Source organism: Lonchura striata, chromosome W (genome assembly GCF_050655825.1).
Source record: "Lonchura striata isolate lonStrDom1 chromosome W, ASM5065582v1, whole genome shotgun sequence".
NCBI classification, from domain to species: Eukaryota; Metazoa; Chordata; class Aves; order Passeriformes; family Estrildidae; genus Lonchura; species Lonchura striata.
The window spans coordinates 6,971,022-6,986,197 of record NC_140743.1 but is presented as its reverse complement, the minus strand read 5'-3'; the positions used below and the strand labels follow the sequence as shown (position 1 = coordinate 6,986,197).

The following is a 15,176-nucleotide window of genomic DNA, read 5'->3' as shown; positions in this document are numbered from 1 at the left end:
GAAGAAATTCCTGCCCATGCCTCATCCCCACAAATCAAGAACAATCCCTTAGGGAAGCTTTTGGGACTTAACTGAGATGGGTTGTCTGCCCCGATATGGCCTGTGTTCTGACACAACTTCCTTGCAGTAAACTCCCAACAATGTTTTATAACATGGTATTAGTTAGTGTTAGAAGGTTTTGGGAGCACAGAAAAATGTATGCAGTAAGCTGCAGGAGAACCCAACAGCTCTAACTCTTGGGGTTCCTGAGCCATCCTGGGCAAACCTCGCAACCACTCCTCTAATGATTTCATGATCACCACAACTTGCCTCTGATAATCTTTGTGTGGTCGGGGGGTGTGTGACTGGGATTTCATTGGACCTATGTTTGTTCAGGCCTGCTGGAAATTCTCCAGCCTGCCATGAAATTCCTACCAGACAGGTAGACATAGGGCCCTTTGCTGCTGCAGTGGACAAGCAAATGTTTTCCTGCTGAAGTGTCTGTCACCCAGACGTTTTGACGCAGCTGAGGGATGATCTATGCAGCTGCCTGACTGTTCAGCATTAGCAAGATGACAACTTGGATGGGATTCATCACAGGGTTGAGTGGAAGGTAGATTTTCTCTAAAAGGGAAAAACAAACATTTTTAAAACATGTTAAAAGTTTCTGTTTCTGCCGGAAGGAATTCACAGTTAGGAAAATTCTCCTTCTTCCATTCAGCGGCGTCTTCTTTTTGAAGCATCAGCTACTTGCTTCTCATCCCCTTCTGTCTGACCTGGATTCTTGGGGACAAAATATTTCACCCACTTCTGGGGAATCCACCGAGGGCCTGAGGTAGTAGCTACACATGCATAGCCATGACCCCAGGTCACGAGCTCATAGGGACCTTTGGTTTCCCAAGTTTCTGGATCCCTAATCAAGATCGGTGGACGCTGAGACAATTTGAACTGATTACCGCTGATAAAGTGACGTACCACTGGTGGACTCATGTTTTCAAATGAACAGTTCAGAAAATTGATGGCTTCCCTGTCCCCCTGCACAGCCCGGGCTGGGAGCTGCGGAGAGGCCAGCCCCAGCGCTGGGAGCTGTGGAGGGGCTGGCCCCTTCCCCGTTTCCCTGGCAACTCGGAGGGAGGTGCTGATAAGGAGGGTGGGGTGGTTGTACCAGAGGCAGGAAAGGGTTGGGGGAGGGATTGTGGGAAGAAGGGGATTGTGGGAAGAAGGGGTTGTGGTGAAGCGATACGAGGAATAAATAAATAGACTCCACAACTCAATGTAGTTATGAAGTGGGTATGTATGACACCGCCCGGCACAAGTGAGATAGCTCTCCGAAATCTTGCGCCCCGAGCTGGAGTTTGTCCCACAATTTTATTCCCAAAGGTGTTCTATATGCAATACATTACACAACTTTTCTATGCATATTCAACCCCTGGCCTCGCCTGTCTTCGCCTTTCATGCTAAATAGGTCCACGCCCTTCTGGGCATGCGTGGTTTTCTGTGGTGGTCTTTATGGGGAATTTCTGGTGGTCTTCTGAGGCTGAAACCACAGTCTTGCTCTGCATTGAACTTTTGAACTCTTCTCCTCTGCGCATGCACTTTTGTTCTTCTGCTCTGTTATCTGGATAAGTCCATCATCCTTGACAGAGGGGCTTCCTTATCTGAGTTCTTTGCATTCCTGGTCTTCTCTGGTATTTGTCTTTTTGCAAGAAGCTTTAAAGAATTTTTTTTCCTATGTCTTTTGCGCCATGGCAGAGGTTTCTTAAAATTCAACACATGATTCTACAAATATGATACATTCATTTTTGATACATTCATTTTTGATACATTCATTTTGTTAGCTCAAGTGATCTCTCGAAGATCTCTTATTTCAGTCCCCCCTTTTCTTAAAACATAGTAAATTCTTTTACTAGATTTTACTGTTATGACAGTTTTCTTTTAGCAGGATTCTATGAGTTCTAGAGAGTGAAGTTAGAATGGCCACACGTTGTAACATATTCTAATTCCACAAGAGTGTTAAAATAGACATTATTAGACTTATAGTAACTAATATTAATAAAACAATAATGGGGTGACACAGAGTGTTCATGATCCCCGTTGCAGTCGGTGACCATCCAAATAGTGCATCCCACCAGTTATGACTTCCGTCTTGTTTTATCCTTTGCAGAACTCTGTTTATTTCAGTTACATCATGATGGACTGTAACCAGAGTTCTCTGCCCATTCTTGTGAATCTCTTCTATAATTTTGATTAGATCTTGATGTTTCATTAATTGTTTTACTAGGGTTAAATTCATTCCAATAGCTGTGGGTGGTAATTCATTGTAGGTTGTGTAGTTTGATTTTATTAACTGGTGGGATACGACTGGTGCTGAGTATATAAAGTCACACCCAGTAATCTTGATGAAGTTGCAAATACAGAAATTGGAATGATTTTCACTAGATAAGGGGACTTTGTTTTTATCAATTTCTATAATGTTACACACAGTTCTCAAACACACACAGCCATCGCCTATATATACTAGTATAGTTTGTTGGTTGGTGTCTGGGTGGATTTCAAAGTGGCAAATGCCCTGATCAGTGTCAAGGCATACGTCTTGAGCACTAATCAGATTACTCTCACAGATGAATCCCTGTTGTTCTCGAGCAATGCAAGGCTCTAGGTTAATGGTTTGCCATTTCCCTTGGTTTTTCCAGGCCCATGCCCTGTGTTCTGAGGGGTATAGTACTGACTTTTCATGACTCAACCCTAGAGCAACAATGGGGTGAATAGTGTGAACCGTGGCATTACGAATAGTGAGCACAAAGGCAGTAGCAGTGTTAGTGGTGGGATCATATGTAAAATTTATCATGGTCCACCAAGACTGGAGGTCTCTCTCAAAGTCGGTAGCACTGTCCCAGACAACTTTTTGTATTTCAGCTGGAAACACCCCTTCACTCCCTTCCCTTATGATTAAAGCAGCTGTTGACTGTATCCATAATTGCGCTTGTATACAGCTAAAGGCTAAAGATATGTTCTCTTGTGCTCCTTCTAATGCATCTATCAGTAAGCTATGGTCCTGATCTTCAAAGTCTCTCCATTTTGGCAGCACTTTTGAGACTTGCCACTGACTATTTCCTAGTGCTAATAGAGATGACTTTAAAGGCTGTTTTAATTTTGTCACATCGCTAGTTGCTATAGCTAATTTATTCATTAATATTTCGGAGTTAATCCTAATCAAAACTCCCAACCCGGTCCCTAATATCCCAGTTAAATCCCTTCGCATTCTATCTCGGAGGTGTACTTGTTTTTGTAGCCACTTTGTCCATCCTTCGAAGGATGACCTTAGAAAAGGGGAGCAGGCTGGCTGAATTGTTGAGATATTAGCTTGCATTAACAGTTCAACACGTTTAAGGGACCATTCTGGGTTAAATAACAGTTTCTGTTGACCCGTATTCCTTATAACATATGGCCCGATTTCATAAACTCTGGGTTCAAGATTGAATGGTATATTTTGGGTTTGTGCTTGAGTGCTGGAGTGGGTTGTAGTAGGTTTGGCTATAGCACTTATTGTAAATTTGAAAGACAGCCTAATAGTGTCACGGGCCCAGTGGCAAACCACATCAACAGTTTGTCTTAATTTGAATTTGTACTAACAGTCTATTTCACTTGGATGATTGCAGATCTTCTGGCGCTTATTCTCACTGATTTGGGTTACTTTATTGTGGGTAGTCCCATTAATCATCCGACAGCCTATTTCAATTACCTCTCCTATGGTCCCTTGAAGTGACCACAACTTCTGTTTTTGCCACTCTTGTTGTGTATATATTTGGTTACTGTGCATGACCAGAGTTGTTAGATTTAAACCTTTTAAATCAGAAGACTTCCCCATGGATCCCGTGTATTGAGTAAAGGCTTGGGACCAAAGCCATTTAGCGGTGTTTTGACTAGGTTTACCTTCTAATTGTTGGAATACAGCTATGATTGTAAACAACATTTCAGCAAGAGTCCCCACCTACCATGATACATTCATTTTGTCCGAGTAAATTTTAGTTTCAGTTCACCATCACCCAGTATTATTTTCCAAGTGTCTTCCGGAGCTTTCTTAACCCGGCTGTGGTGAATCCACGTGTTTTGTTCTTTAATCTTGATTGCAGTGAAGGTAGTAAGGAGTACTTGGTATGGTCCCTCCCACTGTGGTTCCAGGGCTTTCTCTGTAAGAGACTTAACATATACATAGTCTCCAGGTTGTACGTCATGTACCGGTGCGTCCAGCCCCACACCCCGAGTTCTGGCCACATATTTCTCGATTGCTCTAAGTTGTTTATTTAGAGTGATCATATAGGAGGTTAGTGATACGTCCTGGGCAGACGTTCCCTTCTGCACCCCATATGGTCTCCCATAAAGCAATTCAAAGGGACTCAGTTTTTCTTTGGTCCTGGGTTTGGTTTGAATCCGCAGTAGTGCTAATGGGAGGGATTGAGGCCACGGCAAATTAGCCTCCTGTCCCAATCGTACAATTTGTTGTTTGATCAAATGATTCATTTTCTCTACTTGACCACTTGATTGTGGGTTATATGGGGTGTGAAGTTCCCAGTCTATGCCCAAGTATTGGCTCACTTGTACTAATTTTGCAATAAAATGTGATCCTCTATCTGAGGAGATTGTAGCCGGGACCCCAAATCGTGGTATGATTTCTTGTACCAATACCTTAGTTACCTCCCGAGCTTTAGAAGTCCTGGTGGGGAATGCTTCTGGCCATCCTGAAAAGGTATCTGTTAAGACCAGTAGAAACTTATACCCCCCTTTTCTTGGCAATTCCGTGAAATCAATCTGCCACTGTTGCCCCGGCCCCTGGCCTTTCCCAATCTGGCCAAGTCTTGGTTTGGGAATATTCTTGGGGTTTGTCTGGAGGCAAAGGTCACATTGTCGAGTCACTTGACTGATAGTGGCTCGTAAATGTCTAGCTATGATTCTTTCATTTAGATATTTATACAGAGCATTAATTCCCCAATGTGTTTTCCGGTGCTTCTCCCTTACTAGGGACCATAATAAATAGGAGGGTATGACTAACTTTCCTTCTATGGTGGCCCATCCCTCTGGGTTATAATCTCCTTTTTGCTCTTGAATCAATTTTGTGTCCAATTTATTGTATTTTGGCTTACCTTCAAGGGAAATTTGCCCATCTGGAATCAGGGCTGCCTCATTTATTACCTCAATTTTTGCTGCTTCTTTTGCTTTCTTATCCACCAGCTCGTTTCCTTCTTCTAATTCTGAGTTTATCCTCTGATGTGCTTTAATGTGCATGATCGCTACTTTCTCTGGCAACTTAACTGCTTCCAGAAGTTGCAGTATTTCAGATGCATGTTTAATGTTTTTCTCTTGAGAGTTCAGCAGTCCTCTCACTTTCTAGATGGCTCTATGAGCGTGCACTACTCCAAATGCATACTTTGAGTCCGTATATATATTTATCTCTTTCCCTTTTGCCAATTCTAAGGCCCGAGTTAGAGCGACTATCTTGGCCTTTTGTGCAGAGGTATTCGTTGGCAGGGGTCCAGATTCTATTACCTCTTTGCAGGTAGTTACTGCGTACCCGGCGTGCCGTTTTTTACTGATGACATAACTGCTTTCATCAGTAAACCAGACTTCTGCATTCTCAAGAGGGGTGTCCTTCAGGTCAGGGCTGCTGGAATAGGTGGCCTCGATGGTCTCTAGGCAGTCGTGTTCCACTGGTTCTCCTTGGTTTCCACTGAGGAAGGAGGCTGGATTGACAATGTTAGTCACCACTATCTCTACATTATCTTGCTCTACCATAATAGCTTGGTATTTCAGGAATCGTTGTGGGGAAAGCCAGTGCTCGCCTTTCACCTCCAGTACTGCAGACACCGTGTGGGACACTAGCACAGTCATTTTGTGGCCTAGGGTGAATTTACGTGCTTCTTGGATGTTCATTGTGACTGCTGCCACAGCCCTGAGGCACCCAGGCCACCCTTTGGCAGCTGTGTCTAATTGCTTAGAGAAATAAGCAACTGCTCTCCGGTATGGGCTGAGGTCCTGTGCTAATATTCCCAAGGCAATTCCTTGCTTCTCATGGGAGAACAAAAGGAAAGGCTTACTCACGTCTGGCAATCCCAGAGCTGGAGCTGACATGAGGGCTTTTTTCAGTTGGTTGAAAGCCTGCGTAGCTTCCTTTGTCCATTGGATGTCCCTGCTTTCGGTTGCAATTAATTCATATAAGGGCTTCACAAACAGTTTATAATTATAGTTCCATAATTTGCACCACCCCGTCATCCCCAGGAAAGTTCGTAATTCCTTTACAGTTTGAGGTTTTGGGGTTTGACATATTGCTTCCTTCCGGCTTTGGCCCAGGCTACGTTGTCCAGCACTGACTTCGTAACCCAGATAAATTACTTTCTGTTTGACTACTTGGGCCTTTTTCTTTGATACCCGGTACCCTTGGAGCCCCAGAAAGTTCAAGAGGCTTACTGTCCAGGCCACGCATGCTTCCTTCGTTCGTGTGGCTATCAGGATGTCATCTACGTACTGTAGCAGCTTCCCTTCCTCGGGAGGGGCTTTCCAGGTCTCTAATTCCTTTGCAAGTTGCTCTCCAAACAGAGTGGGTGAGTTTTTGTATCCTTGTGGGAGTCTTGTCCACGTAAGTTGGGTCTTTCGCCTACTTTTGGGGCTTTCCCATTCAAATGCAAAAATTTTCTGACTGGCTTCATGGATAGGAAGGCAAAAGAAGGCATCTTTTAAATCTAAAACGGTAAACCAAGTTAATTTGGGTGTTAAGCAAGTTAATAACGTGTAGGGAATTGTTGCAGAGGGTAGATAGATATGATTGTTATCTTAGCTAGCCGAATGTCACTTCTGCCCTTGGATGAATCCTGGAGTGAAATGGACTGTTCCATCCTACCCCGCAAAAGATTGTGGCTCATCCCGCACCTCTGTACCTGCCCCTGAAGCATCGGAGTCTGTAACCCCATTGGCCCATGCCTTGTCCCAGCCCACCTAGGAGCCCCTGAAAAGGGGGCTCCGAGCGGCCATGCAGCCTCTTGGACTTCCTCCCTCTCTTGGCCCTTTACTCCTCTCTTGGCCTTCCCCCCCCTGGGGCTTTCCCTCTCCTAAACCCTCAGTTTCTCTCTCCCCTCCCCCGTCCTCCTAAGCCCGGCCACGTGCTACGCCTGAGAGCACGGGGCTCGGGCATTCCTGAATCCTCCAATAAATCTCTCTCCCCAAGAGCAAGCTTCAGAGATCTCTGCCTCCCTACACCCCCACCGTGCAGGAGAATATTCATCCCACAACTGGCGCCCAACGTGGAAGGAAAAGGAATCCACGAATCTCGACACCTCCAGGCATGGTAATTACCTGTGATAGCTTCCTCTTTGCTCTGAGCACAGGCTGTCGTTGCTAAGCAACGTAGAAGCCTTATCTCTTTAAAGATTTGCCGAGGCAATTTACCCTCGAGCACCATAGCCTGTCAGTAGCGAGCTTTTGGAGCTCTTGAGACTGCCCGAGCAAAGAGCTGTGAGCTGGTGGCACGTGGCCACGTTAAGAGAGCGCACCGAGCACTGCCTTGCACTGCCTGCGCTGGAAGCCCCGAGGGGGGAGGTCTGAAGGTCCCGAGCACGGAAAAGCTGTCCGGAGAGACGTCCGGAGCTCTGAGGGGACCTGTGCAGAGCCCTGAGGAGAGGGTCTCTGCTTTTGCAAACTCGAGGTGAGCTACACAGGTCTAAAATATGGGACAATCCCACTCTACCCTAGATAGAGATCTCTATAAACAATTGAACCATCTTTTACGTAGTTATAACAGTACTTTGCCTAAGAAAGAGTTAAAATCCGTCTTGGAATGGGTCCTGCCCCACTTCCCTCATACTGATCGATCAGCTGCCTTTACCAAAGAATTCTGGGACTCAGTAGGTGATAAGCTTTTTATTGAGATTTTTAGGAGAGACCCGAAAGCTTGCGAGTTACTCCCAGCTTTTAGAGCTGTGGCCGAATTGTTCGTGCCGCGAAAGCCGGTCCCGGCCATGTGGCCGGCCTGCGCGACTGCTGACGACCACGCCGCGATCCCCTTCCACCCCCTGAGTGACGCGGTTCCCGCCGCCCGCGCCCCGGCCCCTGCGACCTCCCACCCAACCCCTGCGCCGCGCCGCCGGGCGCCGACCCTTGCGGCCGCTTCCGCCGCGACCCCACCCCCAACCCCCGCGGCCGCGACCCCACCCCCAAACACCGCGCCCGCCCGTGCCCCGGCCCCTGCGACCCCCCACCCAACCCCCGCGCCGCGCCGCCGGGCGCCGGCCCCCACGGCCGCTCCCACCCCTGCCGCTTCCGCCGCGACCGCGACCCCACCCCCAACCTCCGCGGCCGCCCCGGCCCCCGCGCACCCCCCCCCGCGCCCCCCCGATCCCCAAGCCGCACCGCCTGCCGCCGGGCCCGGCAGTCGCAGCTGCGGCCACCCCTCCTGCATCCACCGTGACCCCACCCCCAACCGCCGCGGCCCCCGCTCCTGTCCCGGCCCCCGCGGCCGCCCCACCCCCCCCACTGGCCGCGGGGCTCGTGCCCGCCCCGGCTCCCCCCGAAAACCTTCTAGTAGTGGCGGTTGCTACTTTCGCTGGCTTCTTACAAAGCGGCTTCGCCGCGTTTCTACAAACACTCGACCCGGTGCTCGCCGCCGCCGCCTTGCCGTCGCCGCCCGCGCCAGGAGGGCGCGTGCCCACGCCCCCAATCCCGGACGTGCGGCTGAACTCACCGGGAAGCCCACTGCGCCCACCCCAGCCCGAGCCCCGGCCGTGGGGGGACAGCCCGGGACACCGCGCTGCGACCCCGCCACCCCCCGCCCCCTGACAACCCCTGCTGTGCGGGCCCGATCCCAGAGAGCTCCGGCGGGGCGGCAGACGCGGCCGCCATCTTGGCTCGGCCGGTGGACCACGTGGTGCACCCCGCGCATTCACAGTTCGCGGTGCCTCCGGTCCAGCCGGTCCCCGTCGCCTCTGCCGCGCCGCCGATAGAGCCTGCCACTCCCGCCGTGCCCCGTGCCGCGACCCCACCACCCCCCGCCCCCCGGCAACCCCCCCGCGGCGCGGGCCCAACATCAGACGGCTCCGGTGGGGCGGCAGATGCGGCCGCCATCTTGGCTCGGCCGGCGGAACTAGTGACGCGCCCCGCGCATGCGCGGTTCGCGGTGCCCCCGGTCCGGCCAGTTCCTGCCGCCTCTGCCTCGCCGCCGATGGAGCCTGCCTCTCCCCACGCGCCCCGGGCCGCGGTCTGTGATCAACCAGAACCCCCGAGCTCAGCGGCGGCGCCGGCAGGACCCCCGGAGCCGCCAGAAGGAGTTCCACCACCGCTGCCGCGGCCGGGGAATTTCGAATCACTTCCGGGTTTTCCGCTAAAGCCCTCCGTGCTGGGTGCCCGCCCGGAACTCCGGCCAGCCACGCAACAAGTGGTTCCCGTCACACCGCCGCCACCCCTGCAGCCACTGGACGCCCTCGCCTCCTCTCCTACGCTGTGTCCACGTTCCAGAGCTGCAGCCTCATCCTCGGTGTGTCCTCCCACACCTGCCAGTTCCTCCCTGGTGGCTTCGCTTACAGACACCTCTCCTCCTGCCCCTCTGCCCCAGCTGTTGGCAGCTGCTGCATCTGATTCACAGCTTAGCATGCAGCCAGGGAAAGAGGAACAGCACCTGGCAGCTGTTTTGACGAGTACAGGATCCACGGAGAACTGTGCTACCCCTACCAATACCACCCCTGCTGCCTCAGTTTCCCAGGATGCTCAGGGGATCATTGATGGCCTCCAACTGATGGACAGGCATATATCCAAGCCTCATGGTCCCAGAGAGTGGACAGCTGTCCCATCTCTGGACGAGAGAGAATTCCTAGTAGCGGCACTAGATAGTAGCTTCCCTTTCTCCTATGGTTACCAGCTGTTGGGGGGTACCATAGAAAAGACATCTAAAGCCCTATAATGCAGCTTATTAAAACAGAAGAGGGGAATGTATCAGGCCACACCCCAAAACAGGTTCAGCAAAGCCCCATATGCATACAATTTTTCAAATTGCTGTATAGGACAGCCTGACATCCCCATTTAAAGACACTTTCTGAACAACAAAAAAAACAAAAATAAAAGTCTTAATCAAAACCTCAGTCACAGGACAAATAGCCCATGCAACCTTGTAACATGGGAGAGAGAGCTTGCTTGTGTTTTCACAGGTGAAAGATCCAGGTGGGTCCCAGCAGGGAATGCGGGGCCTTACTACGCACCAGAATCTAGCAGTGCCCTCACAAATGGCAGTGACTTTGCAGGTGCAAACCAAGAAGCAAGCGCTCAGATTTGAACTGTGCTAAGACGAGATGAAAACTACCTGCCAGAAACAACTCAAGACTATGGACATTTGTTTTCACATGCATGTTACTTTTGTACCCTTGTTGTTACATTTGTTCTCTTATTTCAAATTTTTGTATTGAAGTTTCACCTATAGGTTAACCAAAAACATGCCTAGGTTACTCTGGCCAAGACTGCAAGCTCTGATACCATATCTCTAACTGATACAAAGCTCTAATAGACTTTTTCAACCTAGTCAATTATAGAACCTTCCCCAAAAGGTTTTAATAACACTATCTCAGTTAAATTCTTCCATTAGACTAAAGCAGTCAAAAGGTTAAAATGCTCAATCAGTAAAGAAATAAATGCCACCTCGATTACAATTAGCAATCTAGCTAAACAGTTTATCTGAAGGTTTGAGCTCTACATCTTGGCTAAAGGAACTGTAAAGTAAGCTTGATTATTTTAAGAAAAATAAGTGTAGTTTCAATACCAATAGGTTCTATACCCCAAGTTGTGCAAAAATAGTAATTAAGTCAATATTTACCTTTTAAAAAGTTTAACGAAAAGGGGCAATTGTTGCAGAGGGTAGATAGATATGATTGTTATCTTAGCTAGCCGAATGTCACTTCTGCCCTTGGATGAATCCTGGAGTGAAATGGACTGTTCCATCCTACCCCGCAAAAGATTGTGGCTCATCCCGCACCTCTGTACCTGCCCCTGAAGCATCGGAGTCTGTAACCCCATTGGCCCATGCCTTGTCCCAGCCCACCTAGGAGCCCCTGAAAAGGGGGCTCCGAGCGGTCATGCGGCCTCTTGGACTTTCTCCCTCTCTTGGCCCTCTCCTCCTCTCTTGGACTTCCTCCCTCTCTTGGCCCTCTCCTCCTCTCTTGGACTTCCTCCCCCCCTGGGGCTTTCCCTCTCCTAAACCCTCAGTTTCTCTCTTCCCCTCCCCCGTCCTCCTAAGCCCGGCCACGTGCTACGCCTGAGAGCACGGGGCTCAGGCATTCCTGAATCCTCCAATAAATCTCTCTCCCCAAGAGCAAGCTTCAGAGATCTCTGCCTCCCTACACCCCCACCGTGCAGGAGAATATTCATCCCACAGGGAATTGCCACCACATGATACAGATCTTCAGTTACCTTGGTCACAGCTCGCAGATCTTGTATTAACTGGTATGACCCATCAGGTTTGCGAACTGGTAGGATAGGGGTATTAAAATCAGACTGATATTCCTTTAATAATCCTAGACGCAAAAAGTTCTTAATTACTGGGCTAATCCCTTCCCTATCCTACCTCTTCAAGGGATACTGTTTAACTCTGACCGGTTGCTTTCCTTCTTTTAGCCAGATCTGTATAGGGGAAGCATTTTTCGCTCTCCCTGGTACATCAGAGGCCCACACCCCAGGGAATACCTGATCCATTACCTCTTTATCAATTTCAGTTTCTCTCGTGACTTCATTAGTGGTTAATATTAAACTTAATATTTCTACATATTTTTGATAGTTTACCTCCAGTGTCATTTCTCCATTTTTAAATGTAATGGTTGCTTGTAATTGTGCTAGCAAATTTCTGCCCAAAAGTGACTCAGGGGAGTTGGGCATATATAGGAATTTGTGGATTCCCCACTGCTTTCCCAGTTTGTATTTGAGTGGCTTGAAGAAAAATGCCTTTTCAGTTTGGCCAGTCGCACCCGTAACTATAGCATAATTATCTCCTATGGGCATCAGAGTGTATTTAGAACTGAGTATGTTGCCCCAGTGTCAATTAGGAATTTTACTTCCTTCTCCATTTCCCCCAGCTTCAGATTTATACCCAGAGGGCCTGCTGGGGTAGTCTCCTCCGGTCCCCCCTAATTTTCTTGCACATGGGCTACTACTTCCCCCCTTTGATTCCCTCGTCCATTTTGTTTCCATTCTGGACATTCCCTCTTCCAATGGCCCTGTTTCTGACAGTTTGCACATTGATTTCTGCCCAACCGGGGGGGGAGGGGGGGGCCTTGCCTGGATGGCCCCTGCCTGCTTCCATGTTTTCCTCTCTGCTCTTCCTGTACTATTGCTACTAAATTTTTCATCCCTCGCTTATACACTTCTTCCCTGTTGCTAAAGACCCCCCAAGCTTCTCCCAGTAGAGTTTCTAAATTCTGGGCGTTTTCTTCTCGAATCTTTTGGAGTTTGCGCCTAATATCCCCTGTGGACTGCCCCAAAAATAGATTAACTAGTTGTTGTATCCCCACCTCAGATGCAGGGTCTAGTGGTATATAGCGCTGCATTGCATTTCTCAAACGGTCTAGGAACTCTGTGGGGGATTCCGAGGGTCCCTGTTTAATAGCATATAGAGCTGACCAATTTATGGTTTTAGGCATTGCTCTTTCCACTCCCAAGACCACCCAGTCTTGATATTTCTTTAGCTTTTGTCTCTCTTCTGGTTGGTTTGGGTTCCAGCCCGGGTCTTGAAGTGGAAAATGTTCTCTTAGATCTACTTGTTGTTGCCTAAAGTGATCTGCTACCAGATCTCCTGCTGTTTTTAGAACTAACTGCTTTTCTGTTTCAGTGAATGCATCTAATAACAATTGAATGTCACCCCAGTCCGGGTTGTGTTGCTTCATAATGTATCATAAACGTTTAGCAGTGTTGACTGGGTCATTTTGGTAATCTCCCGTGACCCTTTCCCATGCTTCCAAATCAAGGGTGGAGAATGGTACCTTAACTAGTACCTTTTCTCCCTCCGATGTTACTGTTTCTCGTAAAGGAGCTTGCAATATTTGTCCTCTGGTTCGAGATGCAACTGGACTGCTTATGGGAATTGGAGCGTGTGTTCTTTCTGAAGGAAGAGAAGGGGTAGGTGGAACAGGTGGTGTAGGTGGTGTAGGTGGTGCAGGTGATGCAGGTGGCGTGTGTAGTGTAGGTGTTGCTGATGCCTCTCCTAAGTTCTCACCCCTTCCTTCCTGCCTTCCTAAGTGAGGACTAAATAGATTGCTTGGATCTTGTTCTTGTTCTTCTAGTGCTGTGCGATAAACTTTATCTGCCCTGGTACACCTCTGTCCTATACTACAGGCTGAGCAGCACCGTTTAAGTTTCCCCATTTTGCCTCTGTTTTCTTTTTCAAGAGCTAGAACGAGGGGATCAGAGGGGGCTTTGATGCCACAGTCCCTTTGCCAATCAGGGTTATTTCGGAGGGAGAAAAACATATCACAATAAGAAACTTCCTCCCATTTCCCTTCGTAAAAATAGCATTAGCTGTAACAAGGTATTATATTCTAAAGTACCTGTAGGAGGCCATCTCGCCCCCTCCTGTAGGCGATAGAGTGGCCACCAATGGGAGCAATATTTGATTAAACTCTTTTTATTTTCCACACCCCCTTTGCCTGCTATTTCTTTCCAGTGAGCCAAGATGCATCCTAATGGACTGGCCTTGGATACTTCTGTACTTTGTCTTGCTGTCATCATGTCTCCTAGAGCAAACTTAACTTATTTTAATCAAGTATGTAACTTGTTGTTTGCCCCTTCCCGCACAAATTACAAATTACTACGAGTTTAATCTAGACTACTAGGAAAAAAAGAAATTTTTTTTTTTTTTTTTGTTAGTTAGAACTCAGCAGCAGATGCTCTCGATCCTGAACGGCAGTATCACCGCATAACAAACTCTTAGTAACCAGTGATGCTTTTAAGTGGTGATTGCGAGTCCTAACTTGTACTAGCTGCGCTAGTAGCTAGCCGTGTTTAAAGCAATTTTATAAACCGCGGCTTGTGCACGCCCACTGCGCTATTGGCCAAACTGGGCTTAGAGTACTTTTGTTAGCTCTGAGCTGCGCTCTCGCTCACCAGAGACAGCCCTTGCCCTGCATGCACGCTGCTTCTCAAGCAGATGTGCCCGTCTGTTCTATCAGATAGTGCTGACTGAGAGCTGCCTCACCCCCGCGCTTTCCAGCAATATCGCAACGCCGCGCCGCGTTCAGGTATCTTAGCACCGCCACGTCTCACCCTCTTAAACTCACACAGACACCCACACGTATGCAAACACGCACGTCCGGACATAACAAACACACCACACTGAAACTGGGATTTCTCCCTTTCCCCAAGCCGCTCTATCGACCATGGGGAAACCTTTCCCCCCCTCCAGCTGCGCAATCAGGTTTTTTTTGGGGGGGTGCAACCTCTTTCCTTCCCCGAGCTGTGCAATCAGCCTTGGGGGGGAACCTCTCCTCCGCCGATCTGCTTGCAAGCCCCTTTGGCAAACCTGCGCGCAAAAACGTCTTAATGCGACTTATCAGTGCCTTTCCTTAACAAAAGAAAATAATACATACCGCTTTTGGTCCGCTTATCGACGGGCCGTGGTCTGCCCTCCGTAGGGTACAGCCGAGGCACAGAGTCCCTCCGGGGAAGTGCCCCGCGGCGCCTGAGGGTGTCTGCCCTCAGCCGGACCCACAGATGAGCAGGGAAGTCCCTTCGTGGTCGCCAAATGAAGCGATACGCGGAATAAATAAATAGACTCCACAACTCAATGTAGTTATGAAGTGGGTATGTATGACAGCGCCCGGCACAAGTGAGATAGCTCTCCGAAATCTTGTGCCTCGAGCTGGAGTTTGTCCCACAATTTTATTCACTAAGGTGTTCTATATGCAATACATTACACAACTTTTCTATGCATATTCAACCCCTGGCCCCGCCTGTCTTCGCCTTTCATGCTAAATAGGTCCACGCCCTTCTGGGCATGCGTGGTTTTCTGTGGTGGTCTTTATGGGGATTTCTGGTGGTCTTCTGAGGCTGAAACCACAGTCTTGCTCTGCATTGAACTTTTGAACTCTTCTCCTCTGCGCATGCGCTTTTGTTCTTCTGCTCTGTTATCTGGATAAGTCCATCATCCTTGACAGAGGGGCTTCCTTATCTGAGTTCTTTGCATT

At 48.8% G+C, this 15,176-nt stretch overlaps 2 protein-coding genes across 2 annotated transcripts; both read right to left on the bottom strand.

The window, feature by feature from the left end:
* Window positions 1–1,255: 1,255 nt before the first annotated feature.
* On the bottom strand, window positions 1,256–14,859 carry LOC146763015 (uncharacterized). Its single transcript, XM_085571078.1, has 2 exons — window positions 14,580–14,859; window positions 1,256–6,713 (listed from the first exon to the last, which is right to left on the bottom strand). Exon 2 carries the CDS (start codon window positions 6,244–6,246, stop codon window positions 5,365–5,367), a length of 882 nt encoding a protein of 293 aa, XP_085427204.1. The 5' UTR covers window positions 6,247–6,713; window positions 14,580–14,859; the 3' UTR covers window positions 1,256–5,364.
* LOC146763016 (uncharacterized) lies at window positions 1,976–3,491 on the bottom strand. The gene has a single exon (XM_085571077.1). It carries the CDS (start codon window positions 3,347–3,349, stop codon window positions 1,976–1,978), a length of 1,374 nt encoding a protein of 457 aa, XP_085427203.1. The 5' UTR covers window positions 3,350–3,491.
* Window positions 14,860–15,176: the final 317 nt, after the last annotated feature.

What these genes read in the sequence shown, in the direction of transcription:
- LOC146763016 (XM_085571077.1), bottom strand. Translation starts at nt 3,349, where the DNA reads ATGCAAGCTAATATCTCAACAATTCAGCCAGCCTGCTCCCCTTTTCTA.
- LOC146763015 (XM_085571078.1), bottom strand. Translation starts at nt 6,246, where the DNA reads ATGACGGGGTGGTGCAAATTATGGAACTATAATTATAAACTGTTTGTG.